We start from the raw sequence: 19,513 nt of genomic DNA on the forward strand, positions 1-19,513 counted from the left end.
CGAGATCAGTTGGATTGAATAAAATAAAGAAAACAAATGCGGTTCTGCCGTCTGTTTTCATGAACTTGTTTGTGTAGTGTGCCGTTTCTGCTGCTATTTGCACATGTAAAACTAAACCCTTGGAGAAAAAAAAAGATATAAAACATGTGGTAGCCTACTTTTAATGTCCAACAGATTTTTTGAATTTTTTTAACCTTCTAATCTAGTCATTTAATGGATAATAATCAGTAAAATGTGCCTGTACATTTATAAAAATATTGTGGTAAATGAAAAAGTAACCATTCAATTCCAAGGTAAATTTCAAAGTAATGCCACATTTGCATTAGAAGGTAAATAGTGTAGATCTTGATAAATCCCTCACCACCATCACAGAGAGGAATATTTGAGGATGAGCCCTGACTCTTTATTGACATGTTCAACACTGGTGATTGTTATCTAGTGTGCAGTAAACTAGAGTTTTGCAGCACGGCTTGTTAAATACTTGAGTTAGGTGGGAGTAATCTCACACATTCATGTTTAAACCAACTCGAGGTTTACGAATCTGTGCCACTGCATGTCTGCTCTTACCTGAGCTGAACTCTTTCCTAATATCATTCCATTACTCTGTGTATGTTCAATTAAACAGTAATAGCTCAAGCTTAATGGACAGGCTGTATTATGTGTGTTCAGTTATGTCTGAATGTGTTGTATGTAAATACAATGTAGGAACAATGGGCTTGTTGTTCCAGCAGGTATGACAGTGACCTACAGCCTATAAATACGTATATCAAAAGTTGTGTAAAAGTAATTTAGACCTGGTTTGAGCATGTTGGTTAATGCTAATAAAACTGCATTATGTACAAAAAGACATTTCATTCATCTCGGTCTCTTAACATGCATGCTCAATCTATGAGTTTGTATAAAACTTGTAAAACACTGTGATTGCACAGGCGCGATACACAATGATCTTTCTTATCTGACTACCAGACAACTGGGAAAAAGAAATAATTTCAGCTAAACAGAAATCAATTACGTTGGACAGACTGGCGGGATTCCTTCCCTTCTAATGAGGAACTGTCAAACCTGACATGAAACGGCTGTGAAATTGACGATTGTGTCTAATATGTGAACACGGGCTGCGTGGGAGGTGGAAGGGGACGGTTGACATGCGAAGCTAAGAAAAAAGACAAGGAACTTGAAGAAACTGATTCACTGAAATGGATTAGGCTATAAAAAAATACTTTTTGAGCAGACAGTTCACCCAAAAACTAAAATTCTAAAAGCTGAATGGCATAAATGGTGATTAAATGATGACCGAATTTTTACATTTCTGGGGGAACTATCTCTTTAAGTGCATTATACAAATGTACAAAAGCATCTCACTTCTTGATACTTGCACCAGTTCTGTTACACTGAAGACGCCTGAAGTTATGAAGCTCTCTTGAAACTCTGGGGCATCTGTTAAACAAAAGAAAACATGGAATAAATGATGGCGCAGTGCTTTCCAACACAAGGATATCACCGGCATCTCAAGCACAAAGAAATGTAATTTAGTTTTCATTTCTAAGTCACTTTGGATAAAAGCATCTAAATGAATGAATGCCAGTGTTTTACATAAGCCGAATCTGTTCAGCCATTACACACTGGCTGTAGTGAATTATAGGCAAAGCTTACTAAAATGTAATCAGAATGATCTGCATTGAGGGGGTTGGAGTTCAGAAATGCATAAAAACATACACCACCGTTCAAAAGATTAGGGTCGGTGAGATTTTTATTTTTATTTTTGAAAGAAGTCTCTTATGCTCAACCAAGGCTGCATTTATTTGGTCAAAACATACTATAAACAGTAATATAAATAAATATTTTCACAATTTAAAATAAATGTTGTCAATAGACACGTTTCTATCCAGAGATTTTTACAATATAGCTGATGGAAATGGCAGTTATCGATCATTTTTTTGCAAATGTCAACAAACTTTTTCAGTTTTACTTTAGCGTATCAATTCACTACTTCAAATGTCGCTGAAAAACTTGTTTGGAGATGAGAAAAAGGGATTTAACACAAATAAATGTGGTGTCACATGACAGAATTACAATGCACAGCACCATTGTTTATGGCGTTGCTCCCGTTAAAGCACTGTTTCTCTGTTTAAAGTCGCATTAAATATATTATATTCATATTATTACATTATATACAAATTATTTTATTACTATTGCTAAGAATTAAGACGTAACTTTGCAAACATCATTCATTCTTATTTTTGTATTTTTGTCTGTTTTTTACAATCTAATAGAAGTTAATCAGAAAAATAATAGCTAACTGCACTTGTTTCGGAATATTGCTTAATCAAGCATTGATCAAAGTACAAAACAACATGGCACTTGTTAATAAATTGTATTAATATTTTATACAATTTAATAATATATAATAAAGTTGTTTCAAAATGAATTTGGAAAATATAGTGCCATGAAAATCTCTGCAGCTCGTCAAAAAAAGGGGTGACTATCAAAAGAAGCATGGCTGAGTTAAAAATACTGACAAAAATAAAGATAAAATACACGTTACTTTTGTATCTGAATAAATAAATTGTATCAATAATTTATAATTAAATTATAATTTCATGGGCAGGATCTGGCTGCTTGACAAATGAAAATCACAAACATGACACTTGTTAATAAAATAGTTTTATAAATACAATTTATTAATATGTAATATAATTTTATCTCAAACAAATAAAAAAATCATAAAGTGGGTTGAATCCAAACACTCGAAATTAATTTTAGAATTGTTAAGACGGCAGCTGTATAGACCATTAAAAAAATTAATATATGTTAATACACATATAAAATTGGCAGCGAATTGATTTAAAAAAAATGTATTTATCAATTTGAGGTTACTGAACCCTAAATATAGAAATAACAACTTTGTTTGGCTTGAATGATTTGAATACGTGCGTTCTTCTCCGCCACATCAATCTACGACTGGCTTGACGTTAAAGGCTTACGTTAAAGATTGTTGCTATATGACTTTTAAGAAACATTTTACTGTACCAAACTTTTTTATGGATGACAGGACAAATGAGCTGTCCTGTGTAAAAACTCATACTCATAAATGCAGTTACACGCAGTCCTGTCAGACGAGCTGTCCCACTTCGCCTCATCTTCTGATTAATATTTCGTAATAGGCCTATTATTTGTGAAAATATTAAGCAGTCAATTGTCTCATTACTCAATTATTTGGGATGCAAAGATATAATTTTCAATGTAAGTGAAATTATGTATGGAAACGCGTTTTTTTAAGGATGGCATCATTACACACACCATTTTAACAGTAAAAGTAACAGTGACAGTTTTTTATGGATATTAACTTTGTCGATAAGAAAACAGTGTGAAAAGAGGACGGAAACTTGGCTTATGTTAATACATTTTAAAAAGTAATTTATGTGAACTTTCAGCAGCCATTACTCCAGTCTTCACATGATATTTTAGAAATCATTCTAAGATGCTGATTTGGTGCTTATTTTATTACATTTAAACATTTCTTATTATTATTCATGTTGAAAACAGTAGCGGAAAAAAATGGCAGAAATTAAAAATATGTTTTTTTTTTTATCAGGATTCTTTGATGAATAGATTTTTTTTTTTTAAAACAACAGCATTTATTTGAAGGCAGAAATCTTTTTTTTTCTGAATAAAATAATTAATTTCTTTCAATAATATCTTACTGCCCACAACCTTTTGAACAGTAATGTATATTATCGTAATCACTTTACAACAACCACAAAATAATTGGTATAAAATATCATATTTAACTCAATTACGTTGACTAACTTGAAATAGTAGCTCATCCATCCCATCAGTGCCATAATAATACCACAGGATTATAAGCAGGTCTGAATTTGAGAATCACGACCCAATCTTAAATCACATACCATTCATCTAGCATTTCCCTAAACAGAGCTAGACTTTTATCCACCACATAACTGCTGGCCTTTCAGGCTAGTTCTGTTGAAACAGGGGAATGTGGGTAGGAGTGTGGCATGAACTGGGCAGAGATAGATCGAGAGAGAGAGAGAGAGAGAGAGAGAGGGAGAGAGAGAGAGAGAAAGAGAGAGAGAGAGGTTGAGTGTGTGGGTATGGGTTTGAAGCTGTGCATGTAGGTTGCGTTGTGTAAACAGGATGTTTGTATAGTGCAGGAGAGGACGCTTATAGGACTGCACCGCTCTGTATGATGCAGCACACAGCATACCGCGTTTATTCCCGTACACATTGAGTGAATGTGTGTGTGTGTGTGTGTGTGTGTGTGTGTGTGTGTGTACATGTGCTCTCTTACCCATGGTGGCTGCTCGACTGTCCTCTTGATCTGAACCAATGCCTGTACGAGGACTACTGCTCTGTTCAGCCTCTGAGAAAGAACAAAAGATAGAAAGACATTAGTCCCAGCATAATCTCTTAATAGATGCAGTGGGGTGAATTCAGGATCCAAAGAGATGACTTGGAAAAAGCGTCCCATTCACCCTGAATTCACCCTATATAAAGATGAAGGAGTCTGAAAAGTTGAGGTCAATGTCCAGCTTATTGTACAATAACGCTCTATTGCAATCACCAACATTTGGTTTTCTGTGATGTACCGAACAGTGATAGTGAATGAGTTGGCCTAATTTATATTAAAAAACATTGAAAATATTGTACATATTCAGGTCAAGTAACTGGCATCAATTCATAATTTTTGTCTAAAAGTAACTTGACAGGATGCCAAAGGCTGTTGTTCTCAAGGTAAATATTGATATGATGTACATGTTATTTTCATGGGAAATAAACTGTACATTTTAAAACACATAATTTTGCACTATTTGTGTCTTGAAAATGTGCAATAAATAAAAAGATAAAAAAATATAATTATCAAAAATGTAAATGTATACATTATTAAAAAATATGTTTCATCCATATATAAAACAAAAATATAAATATAATAAAATATATAACTATAAATATTAGGGATGCACTGAAATAAAAATTGAAAACCGAAAAAGAGGAAACCAAGTCCGAAAACTGAAAACCGAAACACCGAAAGAAATTATGCCAATTATTAGTAATTGTAACCAATAGTAACCATTGCATTTATGGCTTTACTAAAAATGCTTTTTGTACTTGTGTAACTTTACTAAAAATCAAGGCATTGCAATTGCATAAATTTATATTAAAGTTTCGAATAATAAATCAATTATAAATGATGCATACATTTATTTAGCACATGGCAACAATGCACAGTATAAAATAAAATTCAAACTAAAATGTTTAACTTGACCTCACTCATGTGTATATTAAATAATAATTTAATACTGGCCTGCAGAAAGGTACATAAATTCAATAAAGTAATCAAATGTAAAATAACTGCATATTTAACTGTTTAAATTAAAGATTAATCCTTATTAAACTTACAAAAGCTATTCAATCAAGAGCAGTGAGTGATGTCCTTATCTTTTGTTTGACATTAAACAAACAGCAGTAAAGGCTACTGCCCCTTTAAGACCTAATCCACGGTTATGTGACCTCTTTCTCGACTGTACAAAGTTCTCTAAAGACATATACAGACTATGTCGTCTAGGATACTCATCAAGATGAACATGTTGACATACTAAGTTTGTCTGTTTACGCGCAAAACTTGAAAGAGAACAGCGTGTATTTGCGGCACGAGTGCGCGCTCTCGGATGAGTTCTCATTCGCGTCTTCTGGCTCTACACCCGAGTGATGACGGAGAAAACGACATATTCGAACACATGGCAGCACTCTCATGCATTGAACAAAGTTTACAAAGAGAGACCGTTTTGCCCGTTTGTCTTTTATTATTCGCTGTTGTTGTAGTGTATCACTGAGGAGCCAGTACGTGCATCCATCGACAGAAACATAAACAAAGCATTTTTTTCAAGTTACAACCTATATTATAGATGCGTCGTCAGATGTGAGATGAACCACACACGTCCACACCGCAGATGTTGCTTTAGACAAGCACGTGCAGGTCGTGGTTTCTGTTTGCATCATCACAACATTTCGGCCGTATTGTTTCGGTGATAAATGTCTTTCGTAAACCGAAAATCGAAAATGCGCTTTTGGGCCATTTTTGACCGAAAATTCGGTGCATCCCTAATAAATATAAATATTTGTCTGCCACATAAAAATATATTACAATAATTAGATTTTTGGCAAATCTTGGCAGGGCAAATAAAACTCTAAATAAATGCAAAAAACAAACAATAAACAGTTGAACAATTTCTCTGATTCTATACATGCTGTAGTTTGATAAATGGCAAACATACTGGAAGCAAACTGCAGCAGCATTACAATATAGGCCTAGTCTTCCAAATTCAAGTATATGTTCAACGAACAGAAACCTCTGACATGTTGGCATGTGGTTGATCATGTCAGCGATAGCTTTTGTAATCCGACATAAGAACATGTTTCTGTATAAACAGTAGAGAAAGTGAACGCTGTATGTTTTATATAAATCACTCATTGGTTACTGATACAGCCGTGCGCTCTGATACCACAACGAACTGAGGCTCGGCCAAATGGCTCATAAGCCTTGTAAATGAGAAACACACCGTATCAAAGTGCTCCGAAACCATTCAAATATTCTCTTTCTTTTCAACTTGTTTGGCAAGGCCGAGCGTAATCTCGTTGAACCCTCTTCACTGGCAGAGCATGGGGATTGTATTGCCAAAGTGTAAACTCATTGAAGCAACACAATAATGACAAAACAACCTAATCCAACCATAAAACCTTCCCATTTGTGAGCGTTCCAGCTCTTTGCCACACGGATGTGAGGGAAAACGCAGATAAACACATAAAACGAATTCGAGTCAAGAAGCGACAGAGGATTTTCTGAATAGGGAATGAAAGAATGGAGGGGTTACCGCAAGGACTCTGGCAGGCGTTCAAAGAAAAGCCAGTAAAAAAGCTCAAGCTGGATAAATAAATAAGAGTGCTTCCCTATCAGATGGGCGGCACGCCACTGCCAGTTCAAAGTCGAGGAGAGTCCGACCGGCTGCACACGTCTAAATGCAACGCTTCATTACGACTCTCACACACTTTGGCCTGCAGGACTCGGAGGCCGGCCGCAAACTACCGCTCAAGAAGCGTGAAAACACACAGGCAGCAGAAACACAACAGCGATTCTGGAGCAAATTTCTTATTTCTATTTTTTTTTTGTAGGTAATACAATGAAAGTCCATGTGAATTTGTGTTTGCAACCCCATTTCACTTTCAAAACGTGACAAATTCCAAGTGAAACTGGAAATTCATCAAAACAAAATGAAATGGATCACAAGAAGTGAGCGTTGCTTACCAAAATGAAGCCAAAGACAAATTGTTTTTTGGTAAATTTAGCTATTGATTAACATTACACAATAGCTCAAATAATCTAGGTGATTTCACCAGAAAAGAAAAGTCATTTCAGAGGAAAAGAAAGTCATTACATAATGATAAACAATTGCGAAGGCAAAGTATTTTTTTTTGCCTTTGGAATAAGACGCACCCCTGAATAAATCACAATAAGAACAGGAATGTGCATTATGAAAATAAATATAGTCAATTTGGATTTTATGTTGACTTTAAGATCACTTTAAGACTAGTCGTCAATCCTCCCTTTTAAATAATTATTCCAGCGTAATTTTCCCCTGCCACAACATATGAAATGTTTTCTTAACATATATGTGCAAAGTGCAGCCTAATTATGTTGTTGTAAGTAAAATACACATGCTCTGGGGGGAAAAAAAGAATTATAAACCCAACAAATCTTCAGAAGTTCAATGACATTCCAAAGGAAGCGGTTGGACCCAGGCCATAATGCTCAATGTTTTGATTATGAAAAATTGGAGAGGCCTTAAACAGTAGGAGACAGATGGATGCTGAGAGGTCTGGAGTTTGTTCTAGAGGAGACGAGCAATGTTTAAAAGTGCGGCAAATTAAAAAAAAAAAAAACACACAAAAACACAAAAACATAAACAAATGTGTCTGTCATCGCTGCGATTCTTCGCAGGCCAGGATGATTAGTGCTGCCAGCTACAAAGAGGGACACGCTCCAGTTCTCTCTCTCTCTCTCTCTGCTTTTCTCCTCCATGACTGTCTTCAGAGTCCTATACACTCCTGCCAAAAAAGCTGTGGCGGTTTCTAGGCAGGCAGCCCTCAGACCGAATCACTGGCAAGGAGAATCGGAGGGAAGGAAAAATAAAAGTGTCAGTTTGAGGGAGATACTGGCACCGCGAGGCTCTGACACATCTCAGTGTCCAAAAAAGCCCGGGAAGCTGAAGAACAAAACATAAAATGTAAATAAGAGTGGAAGTACTTCTACACCCAAAAGAGAGCTTCGTATTTTATTTCCAACACAAGAAAAAGTAGAAATGCAGATGGAAAATATGATCCAAAACGATCTGCTTGAACAACGGCCATATTATTTGTAGTGCATGGAGTGTTTGCCATTTCGTAAGGTGATTTCTCAAAAAGTGGTACAATAATGACCAAAAAAAAAAAACCTAATCCAATCATAAAACCTATTTTCCATTCAAATCGAAGGGGGAAAATGCAGGTAACATTCACAAAATAAAACAAGATATGCAAAACAAAAAAAGTAGAAATGCAGGTGGAAAACATGATGCAATAAAATGTGCTTGAACAGCGTCCATTTTCTCTCAAGCGCGCCATTTTGTAAAGCCATTTCTCAAACTCTGAAACGCAAGAGTAGCTTTCTTTAGTTGGACTACAACCCAAAGAGTGATCCGAACACATGTTAGTCTAGTCGATTAGTAACCCAAGAAATATTCTCTGACCTATCAAGGGGACTGCTTCCTTCTCCTTCAACAAAACCAAAAACCATTTTTGCCTCTAGCTTCTGACTTTGTGTAATATCTTTAGCATCTTGATGATTTAATGGCCCCTAGCTTAAGAACTTTTTGTCCTTGTGTGTGTTTTCCATACTAAAACTGTCACTGTAGTAAAAGTGAGGTTGCTTCTAGTGAAAGTTGTTGCTATTTCTTTTCATGCAAGCTACATTTCAAGCCAGGAATCAGTCATCGACACAGCCATTTAAGTTTTTTTTTTCTTTTTGGCAGACATTTCATGAGCAGAGAGGAGGTTTGTCGTTGGCAGCCATTTTAGATCACTCTTTCTGCTTTCTCCCGCTCTCTATCTCTCACTCTCACTCTTTCCCTCCCTCTTTTTCTCAAGCAAGAACAAAGTATAAGTAACAGTACTGAAGAGTGCCAGCTTGCCCATGCATGTGCCAACTCACTCCGTTCAGGGCAGAAGGGAGACAGACAGAGAGGGAGACAGACAGAGAGACAGAGAGGCAAATGGCCGCAGTGCTAAATGGTTGGCAGGGACTCTGAAGATTTAGAAAGTTGGAGTGGGCAGAGAGCGAAAGTCAGAGAGAAAGTTTGAGCTGTGGAAGTGACCTTACGTGAAAGACATTCCTGTGCACTGCCTCAGCCATTAGAGTGACTAACAGCTAAATAACAACTTGAGGTATTACACAGTTAGTCATGGCAGGAAGAGTGAGCAAACTTTCACTCTTTCAGACCCAGAAGAAAATAAACATAGTTTGCAGCTGAGTTCAGAATGTTCCTCAAGAAATCCTGCACACTGACACACAGAAACTCAACACTTTTCAAATCCTCAAAATACGTCATCTGCTAGATAATTAGGGGTCATCACGGGGTCTGCAAATTACTGTGTCATCTTGTTCTAATTTTTGTGGGGTGAAAAACATGCTGTAAAGTTTAAACAAACATTTAAAATGCCATTGTCCCTTCAACTTTAAAATGTATTGAGTAAAATACAAATTTGAAAGTTTATGTTTTTTTTGTTTTTGTTTTTAAATCAATCATTTCTTCAGCAACAGTGATAGTCATAACATCTATAATGTTACAGAATGTTTCTAATTCAAATAAACGCTGGTCTTTAAACTTTCTATTCATCAAATGTATCGGTTTCAACTAACAAAATATTAAGCAGAGCAACTGTTTTCAACACTGACAATAATAAGAAATGTTTTTTAAGCACCAGCTCCACATATTAAAATGATATCTAAAAGATCATTTGACACTTAAGACTAGAGTAATAACTGATGAAAATTCAGTGGTGCCATCACAGGAATAAAAATGTTACAATGTATAAAAATAGAAAACATTTATTTTGAAATGTAATGATATTTGACATGATTAGTTTGTTACTGTATTTTTAACATGCAGCCATGGTGAGCAAATGACACTTCTTTCAAAAATGTTTTTAAAAAATCATACAGATCCCAAACTTTTGAACAGTAGCATATAAGGCAGAAATATATTTGCAATGCTCAAATGTTCTCTCCTAAACTGTTCCCTGTCTCAAGCAGTGTTTTGATGTTTAATTAATTTGAAAGAATCCATTTATTTTAATTAATTATTTTAAATGTTGAATTAATTCCTTTAAGTCCTCTGCAGGTTTAATGCAGTCACTCTTAATCCTCATTGTTTGCCGATCAGATAAATACTGCTCTGATTGCAACATAAATAAAATCATGTGATAGTTATTCATATAAAAAGAAACTGACCCTTAAATAGCTTTACTGTTTGTCTCATGTAGCACAGCTGGGAGCTTTTTCAAAAGGACAGCTTGACTGTTTAACTCCGTTAAGTTAACAGTAGTTTATCGCAGTGTTTATATCCGTCTATGTGTGTGGGTTTGGGCAAAATCATTTTCCGAAGCAGCTTATACCGTTTCAATTCCAGCTTTAGCTGAGCAGATTGAAGGCGACAACCTTTGTCATACCACCCCAGCGTTCTTCATCACTTTGAGAGGAAGAGGTGCTATTTCACTGGATTGGAGTGCATTCAGTCTGCTGAAATACTGAAACAATAAGCCGTTCCTTTACACTGCAACTGTCGAGGTTATTATGAAACAGAGTCGTTCAGAGCCACAAACAGCACTTATGAATCTTGTATAAACCACACAGCATCCTGGAATACTCTCATGGTGGCAGTTGTCAAGACAAGCAAAGTATTAAACTTATTGAGGAGAGCTAAATGATCAGACTTAGGATTTTCCACTAGTGGATGTTAAAACGGCAAAATAAATAGTTTGGATTCTTTATGAAAAAGGAGCTTGACCTGTGGGTTTGCTCTTTTAGCTTAGGCCAATAAGGAGCAACTTATGGATCGTTACCACTAAGTGGTACGGTTCAGTACACTACAGTACAGCACATTTCGACACTGTAAACCTCGATCCGGCTTGCGTACCACCAACAGTGCCCTTATGATAGGCGTGGTTTAGCGACCAGCGACGATCTCGCACGGAGAAGAAAGCAACACAGTAAACAACAGTGGAGGACATACAGCAGATCTTGCTCTTGCTTCTCATCATGTGGCTGTTTGTCACAAAAAGACAAGCTTTGTTTGAGCCAAGGCTGCAGGCTGCAAGGAATAACAAAGTCAAATAAGCATGTGCAAGTGACAATTCTCTGTCAACCAATCAATGTTCTGTCTAGCTTCACTCTTTAGTACCGGACTAATGTTCTATGAACCCCAACGGAAGGGTGCCAAAAACGTGGTACACTATGGTTCGTAATTAGGATATCAATAAAAAATTTCTGACAATGGAAACATTGCATACCGTACAGAACTTTACTGAACAGGCTGAACCGCTTGGTGGGAATGAGCCATTAAAAGACCCTAGCAACCAATTATAACACCCTAGCAACCACTCAAAACATCTTAGTAATGGCAGAGAACACTTTTAATTTCCTCAAAATACGGGACATTTTGTTTTGTGCTTAAAAGTAGATAACCAAAATGTAGCCATACTGCAAATTCTGGGCTTTTAAACTCCCTGCTCACGGCTCAGTCCAAATGGAGTTAAGAGTTAACACAATTAAACACAGCATAAATAGGGATGCGATAATATTACTATTTTGTCTAATACGATATTATTTTGTCTAAAAAACTGAAAAAAAAAAATAAAAAACATTTTAGGCATCACAACATTTTAAAGAACAGTACAAACAAATGGATATTCATTTTGAGATTTGCTAAAGATTATATTTAACAGTGTTGTTGAAGCCACTCCACTTTTCACCACTTCCCAAGATGGTCTTTTAATAAAACCCGGCTTACTATGCAGTAAAGCATAAATTGGTGCTACATGACTTAAAGGAAGTGTATGTAAGATTGTGACCAATACTGGTACTGCAATCACTATCCCCTCTCCCCCTCCCCCCGACTCGAGGTTGCCAGATCGGCTGCAGGATCAAGCAGAAACGCTTATAGCTGCAGCTGTGGTAACTAGAGCAGAGCTGGCAACCTGTATGCCGAAACACTAGTGACTTTGTGATTGGAAGATAGGTGGAGGGCGGAGCTTCAGGCCAAAACACAACATGACAACATCAACATCAGTTGAGGGCTGCAACAACAACTTTTAAATGACAATATCCTGGCCAGACTACTGTTTATGTTACATATCTGGTCTGTTTCTGTTGTGTTTTTGCCCCTGCACTTCCTGGTTTGAGTTGTCACCTTCCTTTTTTCTGTTTCCCTCTACTTTTCTGTTGTCATAGTTACCCTAATTAGTCTAGTTCAACTCAGCTGTGTTTAGTCATCTGTGTCACCTGTTCCCCTCATTATCCTAGTCATCAGTGTTTGTATTTAAGTTCCTCTTGTTCACTGTCTTGGTCTGATCACCGTTATATCACCCATTATACTACCTGAGTGTCTCCTTGTTTTACATTGAGTTTTAGCCCTGTATGCTCTTCCAAGTATTATTCATTAAATACTTCCTTTTGAGACATACCTGTTCCTGTCTGGCCCTTCCTGCTGGAGCCAACCATAACAGTTGTCAGTGATATAAGTATTTGAAATTAACATGATTTCTTAATGTCTAGTGACATATCAGGGCCCTTTTATGATTCATTGAAATACATTTCTTACATACAGTTGTTTTAAAGAAAAACATTTATTTTGCCAAAAATGTCAAGTGATGCTCACTGCAGAGCCAAATGGTTGGAGCTTGACCTAGCCCAGCTCCATCTCTGTGGATATAAGGGGTGAAGCTTAAAATAAGTAGGTCTAAGTATAGGGTAATGGCTAAGGTTGGACATTTCTAGCTCCACCAATTAGGTCCAGAGAGGACCTGGATGTCAAGCTTCACCCACTGGCTCTGGAGTGAGCAGTCTCTCAAAAAGGTAGGAAAACTTCATCACCCAGAATGCACTGGGCTCAATTTAGAAGATCCATGATCAAGGATTCACAAGGTTTTTTTTACAAAATATTGTTTTTTTTCATCATCCAGCAGGCTTTTGCTGACAAACAAATTGGATATCTGGGTGCTGGTAACATGGAAAATGAGCACATATTGTTAATTTCTATATACTATGATATTCTAATAATACAAAGCTAGCCAGCAAAAAAAAAATTTAAATCATTTTAAGTGTGTGTTAGATGATTGCTAATGTAATGTAAATATAAAAATAGAGGACAGAATTAAATATCCAGTATGAATAAAAAAAAACTATATAGTACATATTGTGCATCCCTAAAGATAATGCAATACAACATAATGTAACACAGCCCAATCGATGAATGTGTCTCAGACATCATGGCCTGTTAATCTGATCATTTCTCTCCTACATTTCATGTATCATTCTCAGTCTATCTTTTCAGCACTGCTGATCAGTTCCAAAGCTCTGATTTCATTGCTGATCTGTTTTCTGCTGAAGAACAAACACAGTGAATGCATATCTCTATAAAACTCTCTCTCTTTTCTGTTTGGTTCTGTCTGCATATCTTTCTGTCTCCATGAGAGCTGTCAGGGTAAGAGTTATTGATCCTGACCATTGCCATCACAGCCGTCCAATAAGTCTTTAACATCTAGAGAAGAAACAAATGAGAACGTCGGCCTGATAGGGAAGGGTCTCTTGAAGCATTTAGCAGTCTGGCAGACTGCACCGGCCCCCCGGCCAGCATGGATATGAATCCACTGGGAAAGTTTTAATGGGTTATCTGAATATCTTACGAATATCAGTGTTCATCTAAATTCATTACAGACTCTCTAGATGGACAAGCGCCAGGGTAAAACAGAAAGGAAATGCAACAGCAGGTTTTGTTTTTCAAGACCACCAGGTGTCAACAAGCACTACTGATATGGCAGAAATATGGAATCTCACAGCTGAGAGGAAATATTTGGAGAAAACATGCCGCTGAATTAGATATTGGACAATTTGTATAGTATTTTTATTTAGCTAATCTTATTTAATAATTGATTTAATTTAAGTTTGACCACCGAGGCCCAAGTCAGACCAGATGTTTTCTTTATAAGAAGCTTTGTATGTCTGTAATTGCAGTGAGGGTCGGACTATCATTCTTACAATTCGATTTAAATGTTGCAGTTTGTAATCAAGTTATCGGCCAACTGGAGAGTAACTCAATTTTATTTACTCGCTAAAGCCCATTTAAACTTGCATTTGGTGCTTGGCGAGTGTCAATTCTGGAACCTGCACGCAGCACTCTGAGAAAGACTGTACAAGAGTGAGAGAGGGATAAAAAGAAGAGGAGAGAGGGGGAATGTCTTCTCTTAAATCTCTCTCTGAAGTTGCTGAGGTAAGGAGAACAGGGCCGATGCCGCAAAGTTGACATTAAATGAAGGAAGCCTGTGCTTTAATGTGCTAAAAAACTGGTGTCCTATAAAGCCAGAGAGGGGGGAGAAAATGCTTCTCAAAAATACTGCTATAAATTGTATCTGTTCACAGGAAAATTAACTTACCTGTTTAACTTTTTAAAGCAATTATTTTGTGTAAAAATGTTTAGGCAATTTAGGCAACAGCTGTACATTGATAAAAACAAAGCTGAAGATTAAAATTATGACAACTGGCACTAATATTAATAATAATAATAATAATAATAATAATACACTATAGTGAAATTGATAGTAAAACACAATATTATAATTATTAATATAATTTAAATATATATATATATATATATATATATATATATATATATATATATATATATATATATATATAAAACGCATTATTATTATTATTATTAATGTGTAATAATCTAATCTTATACAGTAAGAATAATGTGCATTATGAAAATGTAATAAAACTACTACTAATATTTATAATTGCTGTGTGAAAAATAAAATAATTTCTGAACAATGAACACAAAGCAAAATTTATATCTGCATCATATATTAAACATTTTGTTGAACCTGTACTGTAAAAATAAAAGAATGAAAAGAACACACAAGTGGTCTGAACACACAACAATAATTTTACAGAATGGAATACTGTAGAAAAAAAGCATTCAAAAACGATCCAGTTAGGACAATCCCTCACAAATATGCATTGGAGGAGGAGCTGTCCAACAGCTGCAAAGTCCAAATGACAGTCTTTTACTTCTCGTCTCAACTACTGGGGGGCCTGTGAGGAAGGAGTGGGCGAGGGACGCAGAGAGGGACTCACTAAGGGGAAAATGGTAGGCGGAGGTAATTGGTCCAGCTGACCTTTTCTGCAAGATTGCAGCTTCCTGTGGCAGAGGGGTATTATGGGACTGCCCGAGTCTGACAGTAATAACACACTGCAGCTATTTGCTCAATCTGAACGCCTGGACAAATCACTGCCAGCTGGAGGAAGACAGGCAAGGCTATACAAGAGTCACACTGCAGGTGCAGACACACACAAACACACACACTTTGCAAGCGTTACATTCTTACAATGACATCTCTGAAGCACATCTACCCTGAACTCTCAGCTCAACTCATCTAAATTGAGGAAAACAGATGGAAGTCATTTTTATGAAAGAAACCTTTCTGTTTATGATTATATGTAAATGATGTCATCAGGTGAGCAAATTATGACTTCCCCTGTAAGGAAAACATTATTCATTAAAACGGCTTTTTATACAATTACAAAACTAAATTAACCAAAACAAAGCTAATTGTTTTTTATTAAATGCATTAATGTGCCAATCTAAAAACAAAAATGCAGATACACATTTTAAGATTAAACATACTCTTCCAATTGAAAGGTGGGATTACCATTCCTATAGCAGTCAAATTGCACTTCATGATTTCTGCATTTCTTTTACCAACAGGTAGATCATCTCCTCTTCTTCATACCGTTTGTTGTCCAACTTACAACAACAAAGCTTTAATTCTAATTCTAAGATGGCAACAGAACGTTTTTTAAGCCTCATCAACCTCATTCACAGGTACAACAGTGTCATGTTCTGCTTTTGAAACAGAAGTAAACTAGTACTAGTTCAGTGCCAAACCAGTGCTAGTCTGACTCAGAGGGCCATTAAACAACAATAGTTATTGAGGCTGTAGTTGAAGAGGGCACTCTGAGGCTTCACTCGCATTGTAAGTAAAGAATTATAAAGCTCCTATTTTTTCTGCTTTTCCGCAAGCCACAATATAAAAACCAGATGTGAACGGCGTATTCCTTTCAAGTTATTTTTGGATGAGTTTCATAGACATATTAAAATATATATTTATATAAAATGGCTTAAACCACCCACCATAGCCTTTGGATCAGCTATAAAGCACTCTCTCTGCAATTTGAGCATAGCATGTCATTTGTGAGGACTCATGCAGAGTGCACAAACGCTGGCACGTGAAATTAAAATGCTAAATGATTATACGCACACACAGCATTTATACAAATTATGTGTACACACAAATGCATGCATCCATGTGTACGCGAAACCCTCACGCACAACAATCGGTATTGTAAAAGTTCCAACATCACGTGTGAGTGGGAAAGCCTTTAGCTCCCAGTTCGTGCCTTCACAATCCACTGTTTCCATGATTATGGGGATGAAATCGAGAAAAGGCTTCGTTTGGGTTTCCATCAAAACATTCGCTGACATCTCTAATTGGCCGTCAGAGCTAACGAGAGAGCGGAGGCTACAGTAGGTCATGGCAGACGGGCAGATCTCACAGGGCACGCTTCCCAGCTCTCCCTCCATCTCCATTCCGGGAGTGGAAGAAGGGCAGGGCTGTCTGGGTGGGCGCTGGGAGGGTGTTTGGTTTGGAGAGGGCTCCAAGGCCAGAGTCGCGCCAGGACCCTCAAAACAGAGGCCTCACCCTCTGGGTTACTTCCATCACCCTTTCCTGTCTCTTCTCGGCACAGGATTCTTTTCAAATTGCGGTTTCTTAGGGCCTAGCAATGCGGTCGGAGATCCATAATAAATAGGAATTTTCCTCCGCTGAGGTCGGAGAGGCTGCAATCCCCTCTGATCTGACACCCGGGTTCCCGCTCTGCTGTAGCGGACTTTACCGGAATGGGCCGAACACGGAGCCAATTGCAAACAATACAACAGAAACCACAACAGTACTGGCTGATAACCTACTTTTCACCTATATAAACATTTCACAATTCTGGCATCATGCACTCACCCTCATGTCATTCCAAACCTGTGGAATTCTTTGGAAAACATATAATTAGATACCTCAAACTGTTTTGTACATAGAAAGAAAGTAAACTCCATTGACTTTCATTGTATGGACAAAAAGAACGTCAAACATCTGTGTTTCGCAGAAGAAAGAAAATCATATAGGTTTGGAATGACATGATGACATTTTTGGGTTGAACTATCCCCAACTGTCTAAAGGACCCTAAAGAGCGGTTATTATTATTATCATTATTACGCTGGGTGTGTATAGGATTGGTGCAAAAAGTCACCAGTGGGGGGCAGCGTCGCTGGAGCCAGTGTATAAATTGACAGACAGTGAAGCTGCCTAGAAATGTGGAAATTTCCAGTACTAATTTCCTCACTTCTACAGGTTGTTATTGATATTTGAAATTTTGTATACAGTTTGGTACACAGAAATGCATTATTTAACATTACATTACATAAATACATTTTAAAAACTTTTCAATGTCTTTATTTTAATTATAAATCCACAGCAGGATCAGTTATTTAACATACAAATATAATATGTATTTATACAGCATTTAAGTTCATAAAAAAAACAAAAAAACAAAACATGAAGCCATTGCAAAATGTTGCCGCTACACAGTGCCGTGGGTTTGTCATGCGTATGCCATATGTCATGTTTGTTCCTCATGTGAATTGGAGGAACCGTAAAATCAGGCTAAGTGTCTGAGTGTGCTAACCACCCCGGGTGGTTTGCATTGTGGTGGAGAATGTGGTCTGAAAAACAGATACACACTGGCCTTGTCTCTGTCTCTGGACTCTTGGATCCTCTAGTCCTCACGTGGCAGCCTCCGCTGCTTCAGTGTGGCTTGGCTGCATGCAACAAGCTCTTCGTCCAGGACTGATGAGGGCTTTCCTCATTCAGAAAATTGGAAAACCTACACCGCTGGCCATGCAGGCCAAGCCCTGAGATCTCACAATTAATCTTCATTGTTTAGTCTATTCAAAGCAAAGATTTAAAGTAAAAACGGAAAAGTTTGTATAAAAATGACTTAATTTAATTGTGTGAAAGAAAAAGTTAATTGCTGACTTGCAGAACTCATGCAAGTGCTGCCCTGAAGGCCTCTAAACTCAAAAAAGCTCAGTGGTTCTTCCAAGAAAAGACAAAAACAAAACAGACTTTGCATGAATCCATCCAAAACTGCAAGAGTAACAGTGTTGAGCAAGGTCCTAAAAAACTTGGCTAGTTAAACTAACAAAAAATACAAAAATTAGCAAGGCTAAACTATAAAAGCTAGCTAGAAATTAGCGTTAAACTGTACGTGCTACATTTTCCATTTTTTTGCATTAACATTAGCATAACACAAACGTACAAAGAACAATACTTTTGTAGCATTTCTTTTAATCTTAGTTAATGTTATTTTTAGAAACAAAAGTTGCATCTGCTAACATTACTTAACTAACATTACATTAACAAATAAAAAATATATTATTATTATTATGTTCACATACATTTAATGTATTCATAGTATAAAGCGATCTCTTCTCTTAGACCACTTAATGGATTCATTTTATGACACCTTTATGAACCTTTTTGGGTCTTCTAAGTTTTGGTTACCTGTACCTTTAATAGAAAGATAGAAACCTCCCAGCTTTCATTAAAAATATCTGTGTTCTTTTGAAGACTAACCAAAGTCTTATGGGGTTGGAACTGGGGGTGAGAAAATGATGACAGAATTTTAATTTTTGAACAATTTAAAACTCAAGTCATTCATTTGATTCAGTGAACACAATCGTTGCTCATGTAACACATAATGCATTGAAATGCATTATACGAGCAATGGTTGGAGTTAAAAATCTTAATTTGTGTTCTACTGAAGAAGCAAACACACCTACATCTTGGATGCCCTGAACTATCCTTTAACAAATGAGACAATGCCGGTTGACAAAAAATATGGTACACGCAACTAATTCCTGATAGCCTAGAAATCTAGACGCACCCTAACGGCAGGAAATCTAATCTGCCACGAGTATCGTCTAGCAACTCTCAGTACACATCTGTAACTGTAAAAACCAAACTCTGGTCAGGCCAATCACATCGTGTATAGAGTCGGTGGGTGGGGCTT

At 36.8% G+C, this 19,513-nt stretch overlaps 1 protein-coding gene across 6 annotated transcripts in view; it reads right to left on the reverse strand.

Moving 5' to 3' along the window:
- nfic (nuclear factor I/C) overlaps nt 1–19,513 on the reverse strand; it is a 118,077-nt gene that overhangs the window by 31,176 nt on the left and 67,388 nt on the right. For all 6 annotated transcript variants that reach the window (XM_067413941.1, XM_067413940.1, XM_067413943.1 and 3 more), the window contains exons 3-4: nt 4,313–4,384; nt 1,363–1,437 (exon numbers count right to left, since the gene is read on the reverse strand). In XM_067413941.1, coding sequence (XP_067270042.1) covers nt 1,363–1,437; nt 4,313–4,384 — 147 coding nt within the window. The remainder of the gene's footprint in view (nt 1–1,362; nt 1,438–4,312; nt 4,385–19,513) is intronic.

Source organism: Pseudorasbora parva, chromosome 13 (genome assembly GCF_024679245.1).
Source record: "Pseudorasbora parva isolate DD20220531a chromosome 13, ASM2467924v1, whole genome shotgun sequence".
NCBI classification, from domain to species: domain Eukaryota; kingdom Metazoa; phylum Chordata; class Actinopteri; order Cypriniformes; family Gobionidae; genus Pseudorasbora; species Pseudorasbora parva.